At 40.7% G+C, this 26,497-nt stretch overlaps 1 protein-coding gene and 1 pseudogene across 1 annotated transcript in view; both read right to left on the reverse strand.

Annotated features, from left to right (window-relative positions):
* PTPRT (protein tyrosine phosphatase, receptor type T) overlaps positions 1–26,497 on the reverse strand; it is a 675,700-nt gene that overhangs the window by 71,545 nt on the left and 577,658 nt on the right. Inside the window, exon 16 of the mRNA XM_015596894.1 lies at positions 3,628–3,818. Within this exon, the coding sequence (XP_015452380.1) occupies positions 3,628–3,818 (191 nt within the window). The remainder of the gene's footprint in view (positions 1–3,627; positions 3,819–26,497) is intronic.
* LOC107196377 lies at positions 8,404–8,928 on the reverse strand (annotated as a pseudogene).

Here is a 26,497-nt window from a genome sequence, read left to right on the forward strand (position 1 = left end):
TGGTACTTGTGGAAGATTGTATCATCCAAAGATTGTATTTCCCAATAGCTCCTGTTCTGCATTGTCTTTTACAATCTTGCAATGGCCCCTCCGTCCATAGAGAGATGGAGTCTAATTTTCCTTTCTTAGAACACAGGCGGTTATTACTTGCTTAGAACCAGTAGAATGTGGTAGGAGATATGCTGTGTGATGCCCAAGTCTGGGTCCATGAAGGGTGATGCACTTTTCACCTCGTTAGCTAGGAGGCTCACCTATGGAGCTATGAACTACAAGATAAGAAGTCCAATTATCCTGAGGCCACCATACTGTGAAGAAGCCTGGGCCACCTGAAGAGGCGACGTGCAGGTGTTCCAGCTGACAACCCCAGCTGGGATCCCAGCTGTCGGCCCGCATCAATCACTGGCCATGCCGAGTAAAGACACTTTCAGATGCTTTCAGTCCCCACTTTTACAATATTATGGAGCAAATACAGACTGTCCCTGTTGTGCCCGGTCCCAATTCCTGACTCACAGAATCAGTGAGCACAATAAATTGGTTGTTTTATGTCACTAAAATTTAGGGTAGTTTGTAACACAGAAAACAGTATTTTTCATCAGCATACTACATTATTTACTAACATGTTACATTAAGTAATTATAAAACAACTTACTGATTTTTAAGTCTATTGTTTATTTCCCATTTCCCCTGCTAGAACACAAGCTTCACAAGGGCATGGATCTTTGTCCCTTTAGTTCACTGTCATATCCGAAATATCTAGGACCATCTTGGGACCCAGGAGTCTTATGTCTTATAGGACATAGTCTTTTATGCTCAGTAAGTAAACTCCAGACATCATAGGAGCTTTGATGATCAAAGCACTAGCCAGCTATAGTCCAGGAAAGTGAACTAGCACATTGTGGAAAGACTCCTATTAAGCAATACTTTCAAATTAACTTCTGGTTAATCAGAAAATACTGTTAACTAGAAGCTAAGCATTCTAGCTAACTGATTAAAATAATTTGAACTAATTGAGGCCAAGGCTAGTCTAGTTAGTTATATTTCTGGTTGAGGTCCAAATGATGGAACAACATGTACTGTTTTCTATCTCATTATAAAAACAGTTCATTTCCATGCCAGAAAGTTTTTTGGGGGAAAAAACCCCACAAATATATCAATGTTAGATTTCTTCACCTTTATCACTGTATTATAGTTATAGAAGAGTAGTATAGACTGAATATTTGTCTATATGATTGTGTCCCCTCAAAATTCATATATCGAAACCTAATTCCTAGTGTGATGGTATTAGGAGATGGAACTTTTGGGAGGTGTGTGGGTCATGAGGGCAGAGCCCCTGTGAATGGGATTAGTGACCTTATAAAAGGGACCCCACAGACATCCCTCGTCCTTTCTACCATGTAGGGACACAGAGGGAAGATGGGCATCTGTGAACCAGAAGGCGACTCTCACCAGGCACTGAATCTGCTAAAGCCTTGATCTTGGAATTCCCTGCCTCTAGAACTATGAGAAATATATTTCTATTGCTTATAAAAAAAAAAGAGAGAAAGTTTGAAAAATGCAAAAAGGTACAAATAAAAAAAAAAAAACTACTCAGGGATGGATGCTTTTAAAAAGGATATTATTCTGGAAGGAAATGCACCAAAGTAGTCAAATGTGTTTTTGGTTTTGTTTTCGGATTTCATGCAAGTTCTTAGAACAATGTTTCTCAGGCTTCAAGTACTTGTTAAGTCACACATATACCTTAATGCTCTTTGAAACTTTAAAACAAATTAAGTATTGTGACTGACATATGACACCATCATAATACTGAATATGCCTTTACAAACAACACACTCTCTTGTGCCATTTGCTCAGCAAACAGATCTATGTATGTGTGTAGAAGCATACACATGCACCCAACTACCCGCTTCCTCCAACTACCCCCTTCCTCCCCCTCGCCACCCACACACTTTAAGGGATTGGGACTATTCAGCCAAGCCCCTGGGGAATAAGGCCCAGGCATGGGAGGTGATGAGACTGTCTCCTTCCCCAAATCAGCAGATTGAGCATATGAAATGTGCTACTTTACTTAGACCAAATTTGAAATTAACTGCTGGTTCTCCCAAGCTGGTAATTACTCACATGCATTGATATAACCGTTTTCGTTTTTGTAAATGTGTCAGATATGCCCCTTGCCACCATGGTTTACACTCCCATAAATTTTAGGTTCAGACAGGTCCTTAGAAATTACCTATACAAACTCTTCACTCAACAAATAAAAGAATTCTAAAACTCAGGTAGCAAAACGATATGCTAAGGTCATACAGTTTGTTGTACTGGAATCCAGCTGTCCGGACACCCAGTTTAGCACAATTACATGACCTCACATAACTTCTGAAATAATTGCTTTGTAAGCTCTTTCTGAGAATATAGTCTGAAAGATAAACTTAGCCTGCATTATCAAGAATTCCAAATGTGTCTCATCTGAGCCAATGCGTTTTCACTGCATACAGTGAAGCCGAACCCAGCATATTTGGGGCACATGCTGTATGTGAAAAAAAAAGCCACAAAAAAACTAGTTCATATAACTCAGAGCCTGGTGCACAGTAGATGCTCAAAAGATATTTTGGGAAGGAAGGAGGAGAGGGAGACTGAGAGGAAAGGAAAAGTAAAACAAGAAAATTTTCAAAGCTGGCTGCAGCTGGATTTCAACCTGCTTGATGGGGGTTGCAGGATTCCTCAGGGGGAGTGAGGTGCTCTTTAGCTCAGGAAAACATTTCAAGAGTTTTTCTCTCTATTTTATTTTACTTTTCGTTTGTAAAAGGTGAGGCCTAAAGGGCAAGGTTTGAAACAAAAAGAGTGAGACGAAAAAAGAAATTTTTCTGCATAATCAAGGGAGGGGATGTGGGAGGCCTTTTCTTGGCTCCTGGAAAAAACAAATAGGACGCTAAGAAGAACTTCTGGGAAAGGCAGTGGATACAGAGATCTGTGAGGACATGGGAACCACGGGATGACTGGTATCCAGGCATTGCCTGCACTTTGCTGCAAGCCTTCCTTATTCCCCAAACCTTGTGTCAACAACCGCCACTCACGAACCCTTCGTATTAGAGATGCTTTAGGGAGGAAGGAGCGGGATGCCTAACGCAGAGGTGAGGAGAAGGTACAGAGAGAGGGGGCGGCAGTCACTGGAGAGGAGGTGTTGGCCTGGAGGGTTGAGAACACAATAGAAGCAAAGCCAGGAGGCGACCGGGAACAAGCCAGCCTCCCAGAATCGCGGCAGGGGAGATTTGCCGGTTTTCTTACGACACGTGGGATGGGGGCTTGAGCCATTTCTAGCTTCATAGTGAAAGAAGCTGTGACTCCACAGGGTAGAACTTTTGGCGATGACTGGGTTATGAAAGGAAGAGAAAGAGAGTGTGGGAAAGAAGCGGGGGGCAGAAAGGAGGAATCAGACTCTCTTAGATGGCGCTTCTCAAATTTAAAGGGTATACAAATCATCTAGGTTCTGGTTAAAATGTAGGTAACTGATTTAGGAGGTCTAGGTGGGGCCTGAGATGGTGTGTTTTCAATATGCTCCCAGGAGATGCTGACGCTGCTGGTCCAGGCACCCGTGAGCCTCTGTACCCATTTCCCCACAGGCTGGTATCTTACCTCATATTCCTCCTTGAACCCGTAGCCCTGGCCTCTCTTCATCTGGGTGATGTGTTGCAGCAGGTCAGCCACCCTGATGGCGGGCTGGAACTGGTCCCGAGGATAGCTCATCTCCACAGGGTCGCAGGCCCGGTAGGGGTGAGTCTGGATCGTGAGGGTGGGCTGGGACAGCTCTCCACGGCTACCGTCTGCTTCAAAGAGAAGGAGGCAGAACAGACCATCACTGATGAGAGCTTTATCCACTAGACTATATGCCTCCCTCCAGCATGACCTGAGAAGGGCCAAAGGAAATAACTCAGGATTCGATCGATGAGGAAACCACAAAAAGAGAGATACATTACTTCCCTGGCATGGCTGTAGTGGTAGATTTAAGAATTAAAACAACAACGACAACAACAACAACAAACATGAAACAAATAACCTTGGTTCATTCTGTTTCAAGGGTGTGTACTGATGGAGTAAAGATAGAGTCTAGATTGGCTGACACCCCTGCCTCAGTCCTTCCTCCAGGCTCGTTGGGGCAGTCTTGGCCGATACTGGCCAATATGGAACCTCTGAGAATCCAGACAGGCTGGATACGGGGAGCACCCTCCTGTTTAGGAAGGAGGGTGTCTGGAAATAGTCTCTGGTGCCTGCCTGCAGGTGAGCCTTGGGTCCCTGGAGATCAGAGCCACAAATATGCTTTTGGGCCATTTGCCTGCATCCCTGTGACTTGGTTTCTCTATTAGTTTGTTTTCTTTAGGTTTTATACTGGGAGGAACTGGAGCCAGTCTTGGGTCACCAGCAGATAGCAGGAACCCTATAGCAGGAACCCATAGTAGGAGAGAGCAGATGAGCCTCTCATCTGCTCTCTCCTACTATGGGCTCTGCATCAGGGACCACCATCTACCTACTATCTAATTTCCCTACCACTTAATGCTCTTGATCATACCTCACAGGTAAGGAGGCTTGTCCTTGAACATACCTCACAGGTAAGGAGGCTTGAACTTCCTCCGTCAGTTCTGCCAGCTCTTTCTCCCACACCTGGGTCCTATGCTTCATCTCCTTCATAAAATCTCTCCTTAATATAAGATCTATACTCCCCCTTGCTGATAATCTTTATACTCATGAAGTTGCTCTAATTCCTTCAATTATTTTGGTCACACTGATGCCTGCTGAGGCTGAATTCCTCTATTCTCCGTGGACTAGTAAAACCACTTTCTCGCCCTACCATCTCGATGCCAGGCATTCCTTCTGGGTCTTTCAAGGCTGTTCATCTTTCCCAGATCTATCTGGGCTTGGTCCGCTCGACTTCTTCCCAAAGACATACCCAATCTGTGTGCCCTGGACCATCTGTTTGTGGCATGCATGAGATGAGAACTGCCAGATTCGATGCATGTCATCCAGATGTGTTTGGACACAGCAAGGCTCCCAGGCAGACCCCAGTAAGCCTATGCCACACTCATTCCCTGGAGGCTTAGCATATAGTCCCAGTTTTCTGCAACTCGTCCTTGCAAAATCCATGTTTCCTTCAGCTTGATTGTCTCTCGTGTCATAATAATCCATCAGACTTTGATTCTATATGTGAAAGTGAAATTTCTTCCTGCGTGACAACATGAGAAAAACTATTCCTAGTAAGGACAGAATTGCCAATGTAAAGATCTAGCGTTTATAGCTTTATGCACAAGGAAGAAAGACCCAAGTGAGATGTTAGCACAGCCTCCTGACTGCATGTAAAAGTGCTGATAACGTTTTCTCCTGGGATTTTAAGTAATAGGTAACACATCTTCACAGGCATTGCTTAAGCGTAGCACTTGGCAAAGGGGGCGGGGATGGGGTGCTGCTTTCCTTCTCCATCACACTCTTGTGATCAGCAGTGAGATTTACTGAGAACTCTCTCTGTGCCAAGGACTCTGATAGGCACTGGCAGTGCATAGCGTGATACAGATTCCATCCGCAAGGCTTGATGGTCTAGCAGGAAAAACAGACAAGAAGAACCATCTGAAGCATGAGAACAGAAGCTGGAGAAGCCAAGCGCATTTAAGGTAGGAGCAAGGAGGCTGACAGGGAGCGAAGGTGGTGGGAAGAAATGTGATGGGGGCAAAGCTATAAGAGAGGATGTGAGGTTGGTCCAGGAAAGCTGTGAATGTACAAGAATCTTCAAGCCGGTGGGAAGCTGCGGAAGGGTTTTAAGAAGAATTCCTTTCTTTAAAGACTCACACTATTTCTAGTAGGTGTCATGCTGCCATGTCAGCTGCCACGTAAATGAAGCATCCTTCTGCAAACATCTCTCTTGTGATGGATAGTATGGTGGGGTTGGGGATGGAGAAGAAAGAAATACTTGAGTTTGCTTCTCTAGATACTGCACTTCACGATTCCCAGGGGAGGATGAGCTGGAGACCTGTGAGTGTTTCCCACCTAAGCCACCATCATATATGGGGACAGATGTCTTCAGAGACCCATGGTCTCCCAACGGACCTGAGGCATAGTCTGTCTGGGAGACCGGATGCCTGGAAGAGACAGCCTTCTTAGAAATAGGCACCTGGCAATTTTTTGTGAGATGCCAAATGTTTCCAAAACCAAATAGCTACCAATATGGATATTTTCCCTAAACACATTGCTAGACAGACTGTAAACTTGGTGTCAGCAAAATCAATACTGCAATGGAAAATAAATGCATTTGAAATTTAACAACTTGTGTTGCCGAACATTTGTAATAATGTCAACGCTGGTGCTAATGACGCTATGAAGACTTGGAACCAAGGGATTTTCAAGGTTTATTAATCCAACTAGTTGGACTCTTTTCTTTCCCAGTGTATCGCACCTCACCTATTCCCTTATTAACCTCTGATAATGCAGAAGCGATGCCTTTTATCACACCCCATTTCACCACACGCACTATCCTTAATTTTCCATCATTAGGTTTAATGAGAACCCAATTTCACAACTCACTTCTCTCAGGAACCTACAAGTAATGCTACGTTTTTATCAGCCCCAATTAAAAAGCGTTATGATGTCCCTATTCGAGAGGGAGCCTTAAAACTAACGTGCGATTCTGCGGCTAATTCAACAAGGGCGCTGGAACTCACATGCTGCTCATAAAATGTAACTCAAACCAGCTGGCCCAGGGAGAGAACGTTTTTCATTTTTCTCCTCATCAGACCTTTCGTTTTCATACCATTTCGACTTCTCGTTTATGAGTCTTGCATGGTTGTCACACAATAATAATTTGGGTGTCTTGTTTGTTTGTTTGTTTGTTTGCTTTTTACTTTTTCTATGGCTGCTGCCTAAGCCCATGAATTCCCTTGCGATAAACTTTTGTCGCTGCCTGGGAGGGGCTGGTGGGCCAGGCAGAGGGACTTTGGTGATGTGCGTGAGATCCCAGGGCGTCACTCTCCCTCTGACTCCTTTCCTGTCTCTCTACCAGTTCCTCTTCTTTTTTTCCTTGCTAATATGGCTTTAACCTTCTCTCTCTTTTCCATCCCCCTGCTCCCAGCCATGACAGATCTCCCTCCGGCTTCAGCCACATATTTCCAATTTCTTGCTAGGAATGGCCACTCCAACTGGTTAACAGATGTCTACTGAGTACGGTGTGAAATACCATGTACACATAGGAGGGCATAAAGAGGAAGATAAGCACGCTGCAGCCCTTGCAGGGGAGAAGAGGTAAGGTGTGCATAAACAAGCCCAACAAAGGTGAGGAGGGACAGGTGCCTAGGAGATTGGAGGATGACAGGCCACAGTTGGGCACCATGCAAACGTTTCTCAAGCTTTAGGCATTCATGCCTCACCTCTGTGGGTTTGCCATAACTCTGTCAACTTGTTTCACCTCTGTCCAACAGAACTTTCCACGATGATGGAAATGGTCTCTATCTGGGCTGTGCAATATGGTAGCCTCTAACCACACGTGGCTACTGAGCATGTAAAATGAGGCTAATGTGACTGAGGAACTGAATTTCAAATTGTGTTGAATTTTAATTAATTTAAATTTAAATGTCTACATGTGGCTTATGGCTACTGTATTGGGCAGCAGAGATCTAGAGAAAGAAAGAGACAAGGAAAGGGCGAACCCTCCAGAATTACATCGTAGGGCAAAGAAGTCCAGTGGAAATACATCACAAGCCACATATGTAATTCAAAATTTTCTTGTAGCAACATTGAATAAGGTAAAAAAAAAAGGACACGTGGCATTAATTTCAATAATACATTTTATTTAACCCAATACATCAAAATAATGTTTTGACATATAGTGAGTATAAAATTATTAATGATATATATATAATGACACATTCTTTGTTCATACTAAGGCTTTGAAATCTGATGTGTATTTTATACTTATGGAGCATGCCAATTCAGACTAGCCATATTAGCGCTTAACACCACATGTGATTAGCGGTTACTATAGTGGACAGTACAGGTGTATGTAGACTTATCCAGAGCCGGATCAAGTTCTAAAGAGAGCTGATTTAGAGCTAGAGCAAACTCTGAAAAGACCTTGATCTAGTGTAAGATGGCTCTAGCATAGCACTGTCCAACAGAACTACATATGAAGACAGAAGTACTGTATATTTGCACTTTCAATATGATACTCACTAGCCACCTGTGGCCATTAGGTGCTCAAAATTAAGTTAGTGTAAAAAAGAAACTGAATTTTTACTTTAACTTAATTTCAAGGAATTTAAATGTAAATAGCTGCATGTGGCTAGTGCCTACTGCATTGAAGAGTACAGATCTATAAGATTATGTCTTCAATTTTTTTTTTTTTTTACTTTTATTAGTATTTATTTGATGCTAAATTTACTCCTGAGCCATAAGTTTTTGTTTCTTCCGTTTCTTCTGGGATATCTTTCTCTTCTGTGCAACCTCCTCTTCTGGTTTAGGAACAGTCTGCTCTTTCTCAGTGAGGATTATCTCAGTGTGGCAAGGGGGAGCTCACGTATGTTCTGCGCTGCATCTCGGGAGCTTTGTTCACCTGGATGTGCTCAATGACCAGACAGTCTACATCTAAACCCTTATGTCCAGCATCACTGTCTGCATTTTTAAGCACGTGCAACAAGCCTTCAGCACTCTTTTTAGGCCACCGACCCTGTGTCCAGCCCCACTGTTTGGCCTGGGCACACCTATCAACTCCACAATTGTAACAACGGAATGGCGCACATTGCTTCTGTAGAGTGACATCCTTCAGATACTTGGTGGCTTTCAGATATGCATACTCTTGATGGCTTGGGCAGTTTCACGAGTGTTCTTAAAGCAAACACAGAGATTCAAACCTCTTCATTTGCATGATTTTGTGAGGTTTTCTGGGTCAAGTGAATAGCGAACCAATTTCAGAGGTCACCTCGGGCCACTTACGGGAAGCGTCGACTTTTTTCTTTAAATCAACTTTCAACCATCTTATTATGAATGATAGTGAAACATTAAACCGTGGGTGTGATATGCTAGTTTTGTTTCAATGCTCACTAACATGTTTACATAACTATTCACATCCCACAAGAAGAGCCCAACCCACACCCCGAGAAATGCTGTGAGTCCGGATCCCAGAATGAGACAGGATGGGGTTGGTATCCTTACTCAACCCGTTATGGGCTGTGTGACCTGGGCCACATTTCTGAGCCTCAGTTTCTTCATCTAGAAAGAAGTGTAGTGAGAATTCAAAGAGATGAAGCATGGTAAGTGCTCACATGACGCCTGATATCTGGTAAGCATTGAAGACGATAGTTGTTCTGGTGTCATACAAGATGTCTTGTCAGGCACGTGGGAATCCACAGACCGGCGAGGGCATCTGGGGAGTCTTTTAGGGCATCTCTCTTCTTTCCTTCATGACACACTCCACAGCCATCCATTTTATTCCGTTGCTGTTGCTATAGCCCAGGGCAGGTGCCCACGACAGAACTATTCCATCGGGCTCCTGAGGGCTCTTTCTGCTTTCACAGTTCTTTTTACACAGCTTTGATCAAGTTGTTCCTAGCAAAAGCTTTCACAGAGTCAAGACAAAATTTCTTACGTAGCCAATCGAATTCCTGTAGTGTTTTGATACCGGCATCTATTATTTACTTCATCTACTACAATTCCTCTCAAACCTATGTGCTCTTTAGAGCAGAAGAGCATGAAGAGTGGATAGGTAAGTATTTAGCGACTGCTCACTAACAGGGAGGGGCCTGAGAGAGGACAGAAGGTTCGAGGTGGAGAGGAAGCCAGTCACCTAGTTCAGAGTGGAGATCTGATTAGAGCAAACACAGTGGGGGCTGTGGCGACGGCAGGTATCAGGGTCAAAGCACAGAACCTGAAGAGAAAACTTGGATTGAAATATGAACTCCACAACTTCCTAGCTATGGGACTTCAGAAAAGTGGCTTTGAGCCTAAGATCGTCATTTGTAATTGGCAGTATAGATGGCACCGATGATGATGATGATGATGATAATGATGATGATAGTGATCATCATCATCTAAGGAGGTTGTTATGAGGGTTCAATGGGATTTTACTGGAAGAAACCTTAAGATGGCCCCTGGATAGCAGGCAATGCCTCAGCTCCTCCTCTCACCAAATACCAATAAAGCCTCAGCAAAATAAACTTAAAATCTAAGTCTGTAGACTAATCTAGTGTCAGAATTTGGGAGGAATATCCATTAATTATATCAGTATCACACTTGATATGTGCGCAAAGATGAAGACTTCATTTTATCAAAATTTCTTAAAAATCTCTGAAATTGTATAAAATCGTCTTTCACCTAATTCAATATAGGGAATTTCCTGTATAGAGTTGGAAGAGGCTGCAATTTCTTTAGTGAAACATCCAATGCAGTAGTTGGCTTGTGTTGAGGAGCCATATTGTATGAAAAATTTGTTCTATATTTCTGAATTCTAGACTTAAACTAGAATACATATATAGAGTCGTGACCTCTGAGAAACAGTAGCTTTACATGCCCCATCTCATATCTACTTGGAGTTGTCCCCTCACTCAATATAATGGCAGATGGAATTACCTCCTCATTCTTGAGTCTGGCCAAATGTATAGGGTTGAATTTGTAAAACTAATAGCAAGTACAATGCCACTCCACTGTGCCATGTTTTACGAAGTTGAACTGGGCATTAAATAACTGGCAATCGGCATGGCATAGTCTGTTATATGAGGTAACACTGGCCTGATGGATAGATAAGAAATGCTTCATCTTTTCCTATTTCCTTTCCTGAGCTCAGAATCGAGAACTCTACTCACCAAATATAGGGTGTTAGGCATCTCTAAGCCCTTTATCTCCCTCAATCCCTTCTACTGGGGCCCTGGCATGGCAAATACAAAAGAGGCTAGATGAAGACTTTTGGATCCTAGAACACAGGCTTAGTATTAGAGAACAAACCATGATGGGAACAGTCATGGGGAAGGTGACTTCTGGATTCGTTCACTCCTTCTGATAAAGAAATCAATCCTTTCTGTGAAGACAGCATGGATTCCTTCTTCCACAGTACTTGTGTCAGGTGGAAGGAGGGTGTCGGACACTCTACAGAGGGATGGGGCCTGTGACCATCCACTGTTTCACCTGCTTAAGCCACAGAATAGAGTTCCGACCAGTCAGATGGTGAAGGCAACAGCGAGAGTCCGCCTTCTCTGTTTATGGCAAATACCGGTCCTGGAGAGATAGCTTCTCCTTTAAAGTTAAGTAAACAGAAACAAAAGAACATGGGTCTTAGAAAAATCCACCATGTTAAAAATAAAGAAAATGACACTTTTGGATGCTGAGAAAAATACAATTTTCAAATGAATGAATAAGCAGTCAGTGTTGGCTGTTCACCCAATTGTCATCCTCTGCCTTCTTCCTTTCCAGCTGAGCCTTCAGATGGGTTTGGGTGCCCACCCATTCCCCACGTGACTCAGGAGGATGACTCTATTCCTAGACCTAGGGGTAAATCTCAGTTTTCTTAAGCCAACCACATGTTCCTATCCCCTTAGCCAATTTTCAAAAATTTTCAAGGAGAGCAGTTCTATTAAGGGGCTTCTAGGAAAGGTCTCCTTACTTCTAAGAAAGATATTCCAGTGGCCCCTCTTTCCCACTGAGCATTTCCACATGTGGTTTCATGCCTAGAACTAAAGCAATCTAGCATTTTGAGGGGATCTAGGCTAAAGGAAATGCTATGTGAGATGGTAAAGATGGTAGAGAACTTGAAAGAACTTGGGTCCTTAGTGACATTCTTGGACGTCTCAATCAACCAACCCTGGAACCTGCTCTAACTCTTGACTTCTGGTTCTGTGAGGTAACGTATTAACTTATCGTTTAAGCCAATTTGATTTTTTTTCTGTTACTGGCATCTTAATCTACACAATGGAAAGTAGAAATGCATTTTAGAAAACATGGAAGAATAAAGGAAGTCAAAGATTAAATAGTGACACAACAGACTTTTCAAAATATGGATCAAGTTCAGAAGCAACTGAAAAATGATTGGTTGGGTGAGGCAAGGGAAGACTGTGAGGAAACCAAAAATACGATAGCAGAATTAAAATGGACACTAGAATCTGGAATGAGAATAAGCCACAGGCAGAAACTTGTGGAGAATTCATCTGAGAACCTTGCTGTGAAAATGTGAGGGTTTAACAATGAGACTTCCATTTCCTCTGTATCTATAATCCACTCATGTGTGTTCATGTGTGAAGGCACCACAAAGACATTTTCAGAGAAAAGAAAACAGACATATAAAAGACAGATAATTGGTGTTACTAAAGAAGAAAACCAAATAAATGGAACAGAAGCAATAAGGGATATGATGTAAAAACAGCCCTTTGGCAGAATAAAAGCATAAATCTTCAGATGTAAAGTGTTCTCCATGTACAACTTAAAAATAGAACAGATCTCCTGATACAATTGTTTAAATATTATTGATGTAGAAACACTCAGATAAACATCTAGTCTGGAAAAAAATGGTTATCTATAAAAGAAAAGAAAGCATGCTAATCCTATTTTGTTGCCCAAATTTAAATGGGAGAAAGTAATGTAACAAAATTTTTGAGAAGAAAATGTTGAGACCCCAAAATGATACTCTGATATAAGTTGTTTTTATTCGTGAAGCTACAGAAAGACATTCTCTGGTAAACAAAGGTTCAAAAATTATAGTGGCTCTGATTCTTTTCCAGAGGCTTGGGGAGGTGGCGAAATAGAAAAAAAAAAAAAAACACCCAATACTGAAGGTAATCATTTTATAAAAGAACCGATTTGTTAAATACCAAAATCAGTTAAACATAGATATGTGTATAAAAATAAAAATAAATATGAATCAAAACAGAATGAACTATAAAAAGGTATTCTTATAGAGAAATCACATAAAAAACTAATATAAAAATTCTTACCTAAAATATGAACTTTTACCAACCAAAACTACAAAGTGGGTGATTGATGCATAACTAAAAATAAAAGTATATCAACTTCTGGTTGCCAGATGGGAGTGGGGTTGGGAGGATGAGTAAAAGGTTGAACGGATTAAGATGTACAAATCGCCAGTTATAAAAACAGTCATGGGAATGTAAAGCACAGCATAGGGAATACAGTCAATAATATTTTAATAACTATGTATGGTGTCAGATGGGCATTAGACTTATTGGGTGATCACTTCCTAAGTTATATAAATGTCTAATTACTATGTTGTACACTTAAACTAATATAATATTGTATGTCAACTGTAATTGAAAAATTAGGGAAAATAAATAAATTTTTAAAAAGTATGTCAACTTCTTTACTTTTCATAATAGTCAACATATATCAATCGTATTCAAAATTAAAGGATTTACTCGTGTGTGTGTGCATATCTGTGTCAATGTGTGCATGTGTGTGTGTGTGTGTGTGTGTTTAAGTTTAAGGAATCAATTGGCAGAATAAAAAGAAGGGCGTATAGCTTTCAAACAGAAACTCTGGACCTCTACCACATGTGTAGAAAACAACATACAAAACCTATGAAACACCTCTGAAAACCCTCCTGTCCTGACAAGCAAATGAAAAACCACCCTATTGAGGTATTTTCATCATTCAAGACACATGAATTCCCACAAAACCAAACTGCCTCCTCTAAAGATGAACTCATAGTGGGAAAATAAAATATAAAGAATGGCAAGCCATGTGAGGAAGCTTATCCCCACGAGAGAGAGAGTCAGGAGACATGATACACAGAAAAATATGCCTCCCAAGAATTGCAAGTAATAAAACAATCAGAGAGACTATAAAATAAATACATTTGGATTAATTAAAGAGAAAGGGAAGATAATGTAACTCGTCGTGGAAAAAAGATGGGTGAATCTGGAAAATACAAATTTAACTTCTAGATATGAAAAATGGAGTCATTGAAAGTAGAAAGTAAGTAAATAAATAAAAGAACATATGTAAATGGAACACAAGAGAAGTTAAAGATATAACAACGAAGCGGAAGAAAAGCAAAAGCTGGCTCTTTCCTTTGAAAACGCCAATAAATTATACGAACCTCTGTTAAAAATGATTAGGAAGAAAAGATGCAAATAAACCACAACTGCTAGAAATTAGTAGAACACTTTTCTCAAATGTTTGGATTGGCGAGTGAAGTCATGACTGGGAAAACCAAGTAAGACATCTGAAGACTCTGATGAATGTGGCCAGGGTCAAAAGTTACAGATCAACCCAGCACTAGTTTCTTTCTTTCTTTTCAAACAAAGAGGTTCTATTTTGAGATAACTGTAAATTCACATGCAGTCATAAGAAACAGCACAGTGAGGTCCTGCATATCATTCACCCAGTTTTCCTTAATGCTGACATCTTGAATAAGCATAATACAAGGTCACAATCAGGAAATTGATATCAGTACGGTCCACTGACCTTATTCAGATCTCATCAGCTTTACATGCGCGTGTGTGCTCATGTGTTCATGCGTGAGTGTGTATGTGTGTTTAGTTTTATGTTTAGTCATGTGTGCAGAGTCCTGTGACCATCACCAAAATATGGAAGCAGTTCCAGCACAAGGATGCTTTGTGCAACAGAACTCAACCAGCCTTTGAGTTTTGGTCTCTAGGGCTGATTACTGGACCCTGGGTGACTGTAGCAATAAAGAAAGTAAGTGTCTCTCAGTGTAACTCGAAAGTCTGCCAGAGCCCCACAAACTGGAGCCCCATCTTCCCTGATGCTCTTATAATCCAGGTTCTTGTAAATCATAAAGTGGAAGTTTCCCCAGGTGGGCTGGAGGGGAAGGCATAAACCAATTCTGTCTGTGGACTTAGTGTCCTAAGAGCTCAGCCAGAATGAGAAAGGGTGAGCTCTGTTCAGAGTTTCTTCTGTGGACCAGAGAATTGAACTCCCATGAGGGGTTTTGTGCACGCACATGGATTTCCATCACCTCTGCTCCAACCAGAGCTAAATGTTTTAAAAAAATTTTTTAAAATAGGAAATAGTCTAGGTATGACTGTTCTTGAAGAAAGGATTTCCTCATTAAAAAAAAAAAAACTTTGAAAACCATTCTTTTTTTTTTTTTTATGTGGAGGGGTGTCGCAATTTCATGAAAATGAGTAGGAAAACAAGACAGCAAAAGTGTTGACATCAGTATTCCACAGCGTTGGTTTTATAAACCTAATTCAATTGAAACAAAGATGAAGAACATTGGGTGTGCCAGAAACGATAGACCTGTAGCAACAACAGGATGCTCCTAGGTCTTAACCACTTAGTGATCAAACTCAGAAGTAAGAGAATAAAGCTGAGGGGTATATGGAGATATACTGTTGAACCACAAAAGACAAGGGATATTAATTTTAGACTTAAAAAGTTTTAGCTCACTGGAAACACAGCCCTTTTTTGTAGCATCCAAGTCTAGTGTTTAATTATTGCCTATTTGTCATTTCTTTGTACTTTTAGAGGCACGTATGCTCCAAAGTAATGAATAATCTAAACTTTGATGAGTAGAAAAATATTCCATACATAGACAATGAGGTATGTGCCTAAACAATTCTGTGAACTATTGGTTAAGTACGGTACAAATATTGGCTGGGAAGAAATAGATTCCTGGGGAGTGCATTACTTATCAGATGAGAATGAAGTATATTTAAAGTAATAAGAAAACTGTGAGGTTACCCAGTATTGGAAAGATTAATATGATTGTGAGGTGATTATAAGTAAAAGTTCTGTATATGGCTGTGCATGTTAATATAATTAGAATATTCAAAAGAACTTAGAAGAACATATCTCGGTCAGTAAGTTACTTGAAGTGGAAATAATAAAGAATTGTATAGTTTTGATATTCTCATAAGCATGAACGAGAATGATATTGAGGTGGCTTTTGAGAGGGTAAGTTTGTGCAGAGAAAAAGACAGATTGTAGGAGGAAGGAAGGGACCGACTCAGCCTGCAAGCACGAGAACCTCCAGGTGGTTCCTGCATGCCATTTCTGTGTTTGGCAGGGCTACAAGCAGCATAAATAAAAATAAGTAAAACTCGGTATTGGTAGAGCCAATTGGTTGACTCACATGTCCTCATCCCCAAATCATTGTTTAAAGGAAAATCTGGGCTACAGATGTGAACTCATCCTCAAAGTGCACCCAAGGTGGCTGAGATTGTGAGTAATTGGGGTGATCTTCCACCTCGAAGATTCTGGTGGGGTTGATGAATCTGATTTAATAAGGGAAAAAAATGATTCCAGTTAGAAAGACTGAGAGAATCCCATCATATTTCCCTGAAGACGGGGAAGTGGTCAAAAGTGTACTGACTTTGAACATGAATTGACCTGAGTGAAAACCCTGACACTACCGCTTACAGGCTGTGTGACTTTGAGCAAGTTACTTAACCTCTCTGAACTACAGTTTCCACAAAAGGTTTATGGCTGGTATCTCTGAAAGATGAAGAGACAAAAGGAAAATCAAACATTGATTTATAATCGTTAAAAACACAATGCTTCAGAGGTCAACACAACAGAGGAAGAAGAGATGGCCAGCACCCTCACATATACAACCTCTCTCTTTCCCCATGATGGTTGAAACAGCATCCCCACATCACCCTGAATCCTCTCTTGCTTCTCCATGTTCTACTCTTTAGATGATTTTTTAGAAGTTCAAAGCTGAGCATGTCAGCTCCTTGCCGAAGCCATTTTTGGCTGCCCATGGCCCTTCAGCTATGTTCCTGATCTTTAATATGGCTTCAAAGGGAATGACTGGTCTAGCTCCCACCTCTCTCACCTGTCTCCTCTCATGTCGCTCCGTCTTCTGCTTACTAGAGTGTAGCCATGCAAGTTCTTGTCCACCTGAGAATCTGCACACACGTGCTATTTTCCTGGAATGGTTAACCTTCCCCCGACCTCCCAAGGCTGAGTGAATTCCTATTCATCCTCAGAACTCACCTCAAAAGTTCCTTTCCAAAATGTCAGAACAGTGATTACCTATTGCGTGGAGCAGGGGCAAGGTTTGACTGGCAATGGCATGAGGGATCTTCCTGATCTGTCTCTATAACATTAGGAGTTTGGGCTGCACAAGCATATGCAATTGTAGAACTCACGGAATAAAGAGCTTAATATCCGTGCATTTATTTCTATATAAATTTTATCTCAAAGGAAAAAAAATAAAGAGAACATTGAGTCTGCATTATTGATATGCAAAGTGCAGTATTGAGGGGAAGGGAAGTGAGTGTACTGATGTCTGAAATTTCCTTTGCAATGAATAAAAAAAAAAATCACGATAGACTGAGGGAGGGATAGATGGGAAATAAGTGACAAAGGACAGTAAAATGTTACTCTAAATCTAGGAGGTGAGTATATGGGTGTTTACTAAAAAAAAAATCTACTGACTTTTATGAATGCTTGAAGATATCAAGGAAAACAGTCCTGTCTGCTCTTATCCCCAGCTGAGAGTACCAGGTTACATCCTCCAATACCATCTTCAGGAATTACAATGTGTCTTTCTGGATGTATATGTCACCTCCATGAATGACAACAGTGAATGAATAATTAATAGTGAACTTATTCAATGTCTATATCCTTCACCAGACTTAAGCTCCATGAAGGCAAGTGGTCGCTCAGTAAATACCTATTTGTTTGCACCTGGCTCTCCGAAATCCATCCTCTATCTTGCTGATAGACATAATATCTGTCTGTTTTCAAGGTCCATCTCTCATGCCTTCTAATTTCTATGGTGAGGGTAGCAAGACCTTCATTTCCTGCTTCAGTGTCATCAGCCTTGGAGGGTGTAGGGAGTGAGAAGTCACATTTACTGAAAATGCATTTCTTCCCCAGATGGGCTTCTGGTAATTTTAGTTATACCCAGATCCAATGTGCTTCTCTCAGACTGAAGGTTGTCAGCTTCGCTGTGACCCTGGCTTGGGCTGGACATGATATAGAGCTTCTCATTGGTGTCAGGGTTATTATGCTCACATGAAATACAACCAGCCCAGCATTTTGCATTGTGTATGTATCACTGTGCTCCAAGAACTACACCCTCCGAGGAAGAAAAAAACCTTAAATAACATCTCACACTGACAACATGCGTTTGTCTTATTTTCTCTCTCTCATTCATTGAAATCATAATAAAACAGAGGTATACAAAATAGTTGCAAAGTAATACTTAGCTAAACTAGAGAAATTCAGTTTTGACAAGTTGTACAGTCTTCAGCCTGACAGGTAACTTTGTCTTTCGTTGATATGCAAAGAGAGAAAATGAAATGACTAAACTTGTCTGGGAGAAGAAATTTAAATGTGCAACAGCTCTTTGAAATGAGTTTGCCATTGTACTAGGCAGAGAGAAGCCTGCCTTCTTCATTTCAAACTATGCCCTGGATATTTAAATGAAGTTTGTGGATATAATAAACCACAAAGATGACAGGGCACTAACAGAGTGGAAGTAACAGTTATAAAGTTGCAAGACTTGAATCCTGGTTTTGCCATTAAATAGTCTCGCACAATTACTTTCAATTTTGTGGATCTTAACATCAAAATTAGGGAGTTGGATTAGACCCATATTTCTCAAACGCTGGCATACATTTTCTGGAGAGAGTTGAAAATACAGATTCTGATCTAGGGGGTCTGGAATGTGGCCTGAGAATTTGCATTTGTGACAAATCTCAGGTGAGGCTGATGCTGTTGGTCCATGGACCTGCACTTTGAGTAGCAAGAGGTTAGATGCTCTCTAAGAGAACTTCCAGTTAAGAAATGCAACTTGTTCACCAGCGGCCCTAGAGTTGCTCATAAAAAAAGCAAGCACTGTCATTTCTGCTCGTTGTGAATGAGGTAGGGCAGCTTAGTTAGCATTGTTCAAAATCAACCAAACAAACAAAAAATTCAAGCAACCAAAGCTGATGGCCTTTACTCTGGGAAAAACAGATACCTAACACTTTCATAAGAACTAGGAAAGCAGTGTATGCACATCACAGTTTAGCCTGGCAGACCCTAAGCTGCTGAATTATAGAAGGTGATCGCTGATATGGCCACCCGCTTTGTTTAATATAGTGGACCCAAATCCCTGGTGCTGAACAACAGTCACTCGGAGCATATGAAATACAGATTCCTTGGCTCCACACCCTGGATCTAAGAATTTAGCACTTTTAGTTTGGAGCAAGTCATGTATGGAAACTACTGTGACAACCATTCAATGTGGGGACGGAGCAGGGACTGGGGACCAGAAAAAGGAATTTTGACTCAGTTCCTGATTGAACCATGGTAAAGAAGAGCAGTCCTATAAGCCTGCTCACCAGCTTCTGCAGAATCCTTGTGGCTTCAACTCATGATGATGAAGGTGTACAGGTCACAAGGAAACCACTAGCATAGAGAAAAAGACTGAATAGTTGTACTTGTGGGATGTCAAAGCTTAAAAAGCCCCTAAAGGTTTGTCTATTGAAACACATCAGAAGAACCAAGGTTAAATTCTGCTTCTACTACTTATTAACTAAAAGGCTTTAGGTAAAGTATTATAACATCTCATTTGTTAAGCCATGTATTAGTTATCTATTGCTACATAAGAAACCATTCCAAAACTCAGCAACTTAAAATAACAAACATCTATTATCTCACAGTTTCTGTGGGTCAGAAATCTGAGTGCAGCTTTAGTGGGTACTTCTGGCTCAAGATCTTTCATGAGGTTGCCCTCAAGTTATCAGCTATGATGATGTTCAAGTCTGAAGACTCAACTGGAGGTGAATCCGATTCCAAGTTCACTCATGTGATTGTTGGAAAATTAATTTTCTTTTGGGTTATTAGAGTAAAGGCCTCAGTTCCTTGCTGGCTATTGGGCGGAAACTAACCTCCCTCAGTTCTCTGCCCAGTGGACTTCTTCATAGGGTAGCCCCTGACATTGGAGCTGGCTCCCCACAGGGCAAGTAAATGAAAGAGTGAGCACCCAAGATGGAAGCCATAGTCTTTTGATAGCTTAATACTGAAAGTTACATCCTAATACTTAATCATATCCTATTCATTAGAAGTCAGCCGCTAGGTCCAGCCTGCATTCAAGGGGAGGCATCACACATGGATATGGAAGAGGTGGCAGGGATTATTGGGGTCATCTTAGAGACTGCCAATTGGAAACCCCAATTTCACCCCCCACAGTTTTTGTGAGAACCCAAAGAAATAATGTTAATGAAAGAGCATGTATAGACATTACAGCAATAGCAACATCTAAGATTATATTGTAATAATTTATTCAAAGGGTCCAATCAAAACCCTCCAGCTAATTCTACTTAGCTTTATGAAATGCTCTGAACCATTCAGCTAATAAAAGTTTTTTAATTCATGAAAGATTTTAAACTACCCTCTCTAAGCTTTTCTAAAAAATTTCTCAACATCTGATATTTCAAAAAAAATGGTTTAATTTTCCTTGTAACTAAATTGCCATTGACAATAATCTTTAATCATTAAAGAGTTAACAGTGCACTTTGAATGGCTTTACCCAGATAAAAAATTCATTCCCTAAGTAAATGAATTAGCCACATAATTGACAGTCGATTCCAGTAATAAAACACTAATTAAGTGATTCTGCTAAGTAAAAGTGCAATGTGATGAATTTGCTAAACAATGGACTAATAAATTTTCATGCTAAATAAATGGCTTGTAATGGTGACTAAACATTCACCATGTCTAGGATCAGTTGAAAAAGCAACACTTCTTTTAGAAAACAATAACAGAAATGACTGTGCTAACTAACATCCTTTACGACATTACGCTGGGCTTTTTGCCAAGTGGAGACCAAGTGAGTGAGTCTGAATGGGGTAAATATACTAGATTCTGGGATGGGGAGGGGAGGAGCAGGGAAGTCACCATGGTCATAGCATGGGTGATCAGCCTAAATGAGGACTTGGAATAGTCCTGTAGAGACAGATTGGAGTCAGAGTGGAACCTAGTAATGGGCAAATGGAAGCAGGATTCAATGCCAGAACTTACTGGGCTAAGAAAGGTCAGAATCAGCACCAAGGAGAGATCCTGAAAGTGGCTTCCAGAAAGATCCCAAGAGGCGGACATGTGTTTTATCATAGACAAAGGTGTCGAAGGTTATAGGATTTGCTCTCTGCTTCAGAAGGTTGGGGTGGCAGTGGACTCATAGGTACAAGAGTCTTCGTTAGGAAGCATCTGGAATTAACCCATTTACAATAGTGCCTTCTGGAAGGTTCTGGATTCAGAGAAGTCCATACTTCTCATGGGCTCCACCGGCTTGAATTTCCAAGTCCCAACAGAAAACAGTGCAGATTTTTCATTATTAAAACCTTGTTTTCTGGTCCTTTACAGCTAAAACATGGTCTCGGCTTCCTTGCTTCTCCTTGAACATATCAGATACAATCCTGCCTTGGGAGCCTCTGGCAAAAATATTTTTTTTTCCGACATGGCTCACACATCTCATCTTTTAAAAGTCTTTGGTCCAATTTCATCTTCTGTAATACTATGATCCTTCCCCACTTATCACTCCTAATTCCACTTATCCTGTTTAATTTTTTCATAGCACTTATCATTTTCTATAACACCATATAATTTTCTTGTCTTTTATTGTCCACCGTTTACTTCCTGTCTCTCTCTTCCACTCCTTACCACCAGGACCGTGTAAGCTTTATGAAGACAGGGATTTTTTTCTGCTTTATTCAATGATGTAGCATGAGAACACATAAGATGTCTAGCACATAGTAGGTGATGAACAAAACTACAGAATGAGTGACTGGCAGCAGCATTCCAAAGCTTGTTATATTTTAACCACTGAAGAGTGTAGTGCAATCTTAGAAAGGGATGGAGTAAGAAACAGCCTATATCCTGGGATTTGAAGACATCACTATCAAAGCATGTCATCCTCTCAGTGGCCTCAAAAGTGTCTGCATATCTCATGTTTTTTGGGAGAGAGTAGAATATAGCAGTAAGATCATATGCAAGAGAAAGTTTAGGTTTGAATCGCAGATCTACCACTTGCTGGCTATGTGACCTTGAGCAAATTACTTAACTTCTCTGAGCCCCTATCTCTATGCTCGTGAAAAAAGCCTAATACTAATAATTGTTACTTCATAGGTTGTGAAGATTAAAGGATATAACATATGTACAACACTCTGTATTTTCCCTGGCACACACTTAGGGCTCAATAAATGTTATTTATTATTTTTATTTTCCTCTTTAAAGCCAAGGAGGCATATCCCTTAATAAGGGTAAGTTGACTTTTAATATTTTCCTACAAGGAATATCCACAAGGGAATAAAACTGAAGAAGCAGTGACTGGAAAGGAGACAGGGGAAGGAAAAAGGTTAGAAGCATAGAGACCTCTGGAGAGGGTAGGGGCAGTAGAGACCACAAAGTCGTTCTAAAGGGCATTCCTTCTGTTTGCCAGGCCTGCTTTGAATGATGGAGTCCAAGAAAGCCAGTATTTGATGATGAAGCCTTTAGAATTAATGATTAGAACAAAAATACTTAGGTTAGGACTTCCTAAGAAATGAAGTTTCAAAGTGCACCCCATATGTCTCTCTCAGACTAGCACAATGGTTTCCTCCCTGGTCTCCCCATCTCTACTACAGCATCAAACCTTAAGAGTAACCGTAGTCATCTCCATGCCTGCAGGTCCTCATTTTTATAGCAATGCAAAAGAACAATAGGTTAAATACAGAATAGTTAAAAGTGAATCATTGCGCTCCATCTTGATCACAAAATTAACATAATGATTCATTCAACAAATACTGATCAAGCATCTGAGATATGCCAAGTACCATGCTAGTCTCCAGGGATACAGCCCAAACAAAGGTGGTTTCTGAACTTTGGAACTTACAGTCTAGTGAATAGGGAGACATTAACCAAGAAACTCTTCAGTGAATAAACATTTGCACACATGATAATTGTGATACAGGCTATGAGGGACTAAAATATAGTACTATTAGGAAAAAAAGGTCACAATTTAGATTAGAGATTGGGAAGCCCTCGAAAGGTGACAGTTAATCATAGTTACGAAGGATAAGTAGGGGACAAACAATAAATGGTAGAGAGAGAAAATGTTCTGGGAAGAAGGAACAAAATAACGAAAGCCATATGTTGGAGAATACTCAGTGTTTTCAAAGAATAGAAAAAAAAAATCAATATGACTGGACTATATCAAACAATCCAGAGAGTGGCCAAAAATAAGAACAAAGATGTACACAGGAATGAGACTATCCTAAGCCATAGAGGCCATGAGATGCATTTTAATTTCATCCCGAGGGCAACGGGGAGCCAGTTACAGGCTGTTAGTTGGGCAGTGGCATAGTGTGATTTACATTTTAAAACTGCAAAGAAGACTAGGCAAGTAGCTATTTTATAAGTAAAACATGATAATGACATTGAATTATTAGGTCAACCTCTGCTGATGGATCAATTTGAAAGGAGAATGATAGGACAGAATAAAAATGGATATTAATAAGAGAGTGCCTAGGGACCAGAATTGCAAGCGCATGCATTTGCTAGGGCACATCTGGCTGAAGACTCAGTGGAGGACCACATGAGTCTTCACTGCTGCAGAAGCAGAAGTGACTCTGCCAGTTTGGAATGACTCTCTTACTTTCTGAGCCTCTGTCACATCTGTAGATCAGAGGGAATTTCATCTAACCTAGATCAAAGGCCCTTAAGATGAAAGGGGTTTTCACCTTGGAAAAACTGAACTAGCCCAATGAGACATTAACTGAATAAGGACAGTCATTTAAAAAATCAAACATGTCCAAATACTTCCAGACATCAAACCATCAAAATATTGACTAATTAAGAAAATATGGAACCAGCAGGGAGATTGAATCAATGCCTCTGGACTTAAGAACAGTTCCGAGAAAGGAATGCTGTGGAGCATTTACTCTCTGCCACCTGCTTCATTACAAAGAGTGAGTCACACCAACTGGGTTATAGGGACTGTTACTTCTATAACCAGGTATGTGTGTATGTGTGGGTTTGAGTGTGGATGTCTGTGTAAAATAAAATTTCCAGATGCACATAGTATTTTGTGCTATCACTTTTCTTGAATTTGACGTATGCAGAAACAATACTTACTTTTTCTTAGCCTTATTAACTCCCACTACAATACAGTCTCATCACTGTCATTAGGGCAATCTTTTTAAAGTTAAGCTCAACATTGCCCCTTCACCTCTTAAAATCTGTGTTAGCTTTTTGCAGAAAACAATATTTTAACTACAGTTTTCGAGATCCTTTAAGACTCAGTCCTCAATTACCTTTCCAGGTTCATCTCCCACCACTAAACGCTATGGAGCGAATACTCCAAATACTCCAAAGAAGGCAAAACACTCATAATTACAAACCTAAGAGAAGGGACTTCCTGAGAAAAAAGTTAGGGTCACCCTGACCACAAGGCGGATCAGCACCTTGGACAGCGACCAAGAGACCCTCTCTCTCCACTCTTCACATTCTCTCTCAAGCTCTAGAGAGAGTTAACATCATTGATGTCTTTTAGACTGTGTTTTAGAGAATACATTTATACTCACAAAGAAGAGAGCAAAAATTCTTTCCAGATTCTGAAAATCTTCAGAGAACCTGGTGAACCATGCGCTAGTAAAAGAGTTATCACTCTAACTGAAGAGGAAAGTGGAGATTTGAAAAATCTTCCTATTCATTCTTGATTGTATTAGACAAGGAGATTTTCTCACACCTCTGTGCCCCTGTACATTTCTCTTCTTTTAGAAAAGTGTGGTAGTTTGTCTCCAAGATGACTACCATAAACACCTTCCCTTTCTGTAGGCACATGCCACTCTACTTCTCCACTCTCTTAGGCTGGCCTGTGACTGCTTTTAATAATGATATGCACCAGAAGTGATGCTGGCCAGTTATGGACCCAGTTTTTAAGAAGACTGGTATTGCTTCTGGATTTCTTGGAACCCTTGCTCTGGGGAAGTCAGCCATCATGCAAGAAGTGTGATTCCCATGAGTCTGCCATACTACAAGGAAGCTTATGTTAGATGTATAGGGAGAGGACAATGCCAGCCACTTCCAGATGTTCTAGTTATTTCAACAAAAGGGCCAGATATGCAAATGAAAGAGCCATTTGGGCATTCCATCCTTAGCAGATGCCACTTGAAGAAAACCCTCAGACATAGCCCTTGGAGAGCTAGCTGTCCCGCAGATGCCACTTGAAGAAAAACTGAACCCTCAGACATAGCCCTTGGAGAGCTAGCTGTCCCAGTTATTTTCAGCCATTCAAGTCATTTCAGCTGAGTTTCCCCATGTTAATAAAGATATAAGATATCTTTTCTGTGCCCTGCTCAAACTCCTGGCCCCCAGAATTGTGGGCAAAAGGTAGCAGTTGTTGTTTTATGCCATTAAGTGTTGACATGGTGTGTTGTAACAAAATAAAGAGCAATAACACGTTTCTTTTCTTCTGCCTTGACAAATTCTGACTTCATCCTTTAAAATTCAACTCCACCATGATATTTTCCTTGATGATCTTGAAGCTGCCCAAGAAACCTATTTCCTTTTATTTCTGATATTCTATCAACTCATCTTGGCTTCTTCTTACTTAGTAAACCAATATGATCCAAACCCCTTCCTTTTTACTTAGTAAGTTTCAATAATTAAAGAAACATCTCAGCTCACAAGATAGTGGTGTGGGGAAGCCAGATCTCCAAGACATTAAAAGTTGGACCCATGTAACAGGTGCCCATTGTTTCCCAGAACCTCCCCAGATAACTGATGTTATCATGGCCACTTGTGAGGCCATTTGGCCAAATGGAGAACTACAATCTGCTGTTACAGCTGTTCCCTGTATTTATTATTTTTCTTGCTTCTTCCACTGGCAGAGTCAGGCAGCAGCCCATCTGAGTATGAAGACCACCGGCTGCTACTCTTCCCTTTTCTTATGATTGGAAGAAAAACTGGATCACATTACGAGACCAGTCAATGGTTGACTACTTGAGGATATTTTGAATAGCATTTCCCAGTTTGTCAGGAACCATAACAAGGGTTTCGTAAAATTCCCTTCAGCGTTGGCAGACTAGGGATTGGTGGCAGGGGTGGGAGACATGCTAAAATCTACGTATCAACTGACATGCAAAGAAACATTCTTTGATTCCACTCTTTCTTCACTCAATCCTGGGTGCAGAAAATAAGACAATAGTATGTAGCATCAACTGTAACAGGGTTTCTTATTATTCCTTTTTATTCTGACTTTGAATATAGGGTTACTATGCTTGAATCTCATCTGTCTATCCATCCATCCATTTATCCATTCGACTAAATAAGAATTCTTGGACATCCTGTTCTACATTCCATGCTATTTGCTGGGGATACAGTAGTGAGCAAAACATAAGTGGTCCTCCCCTCTTGGAGCTTGATACCTGTCAGAGGGGTTGGACCTTAAACACATTTGGAAAATGAAGTCAGTGCTAAGAAAGAAAGGGAATAACATTCTGGGATAGCACCTAACAAAGAAATCCAATCTGCTCTGGGGAAAAAAGGATCAAGAATGGAAGAAATCCATGAGTTTAAATTTAAATGGGTA

Source organism: Pteropus alecto, unplaced genomic scaffold (assembly GCF_000325575.1).
Source record: "Pteropus alecto unplaced genomic scaffold, ASM32557v1 scaffold45, whole genome shotgun sequence".
In the NCBI taxonomy this organism is placed as follows: Eukaryota; Metazoa; Chordata; class Mammalia; order Chiroptera; family Pteropodidae; genus Pteropus; species Pteropus alecto.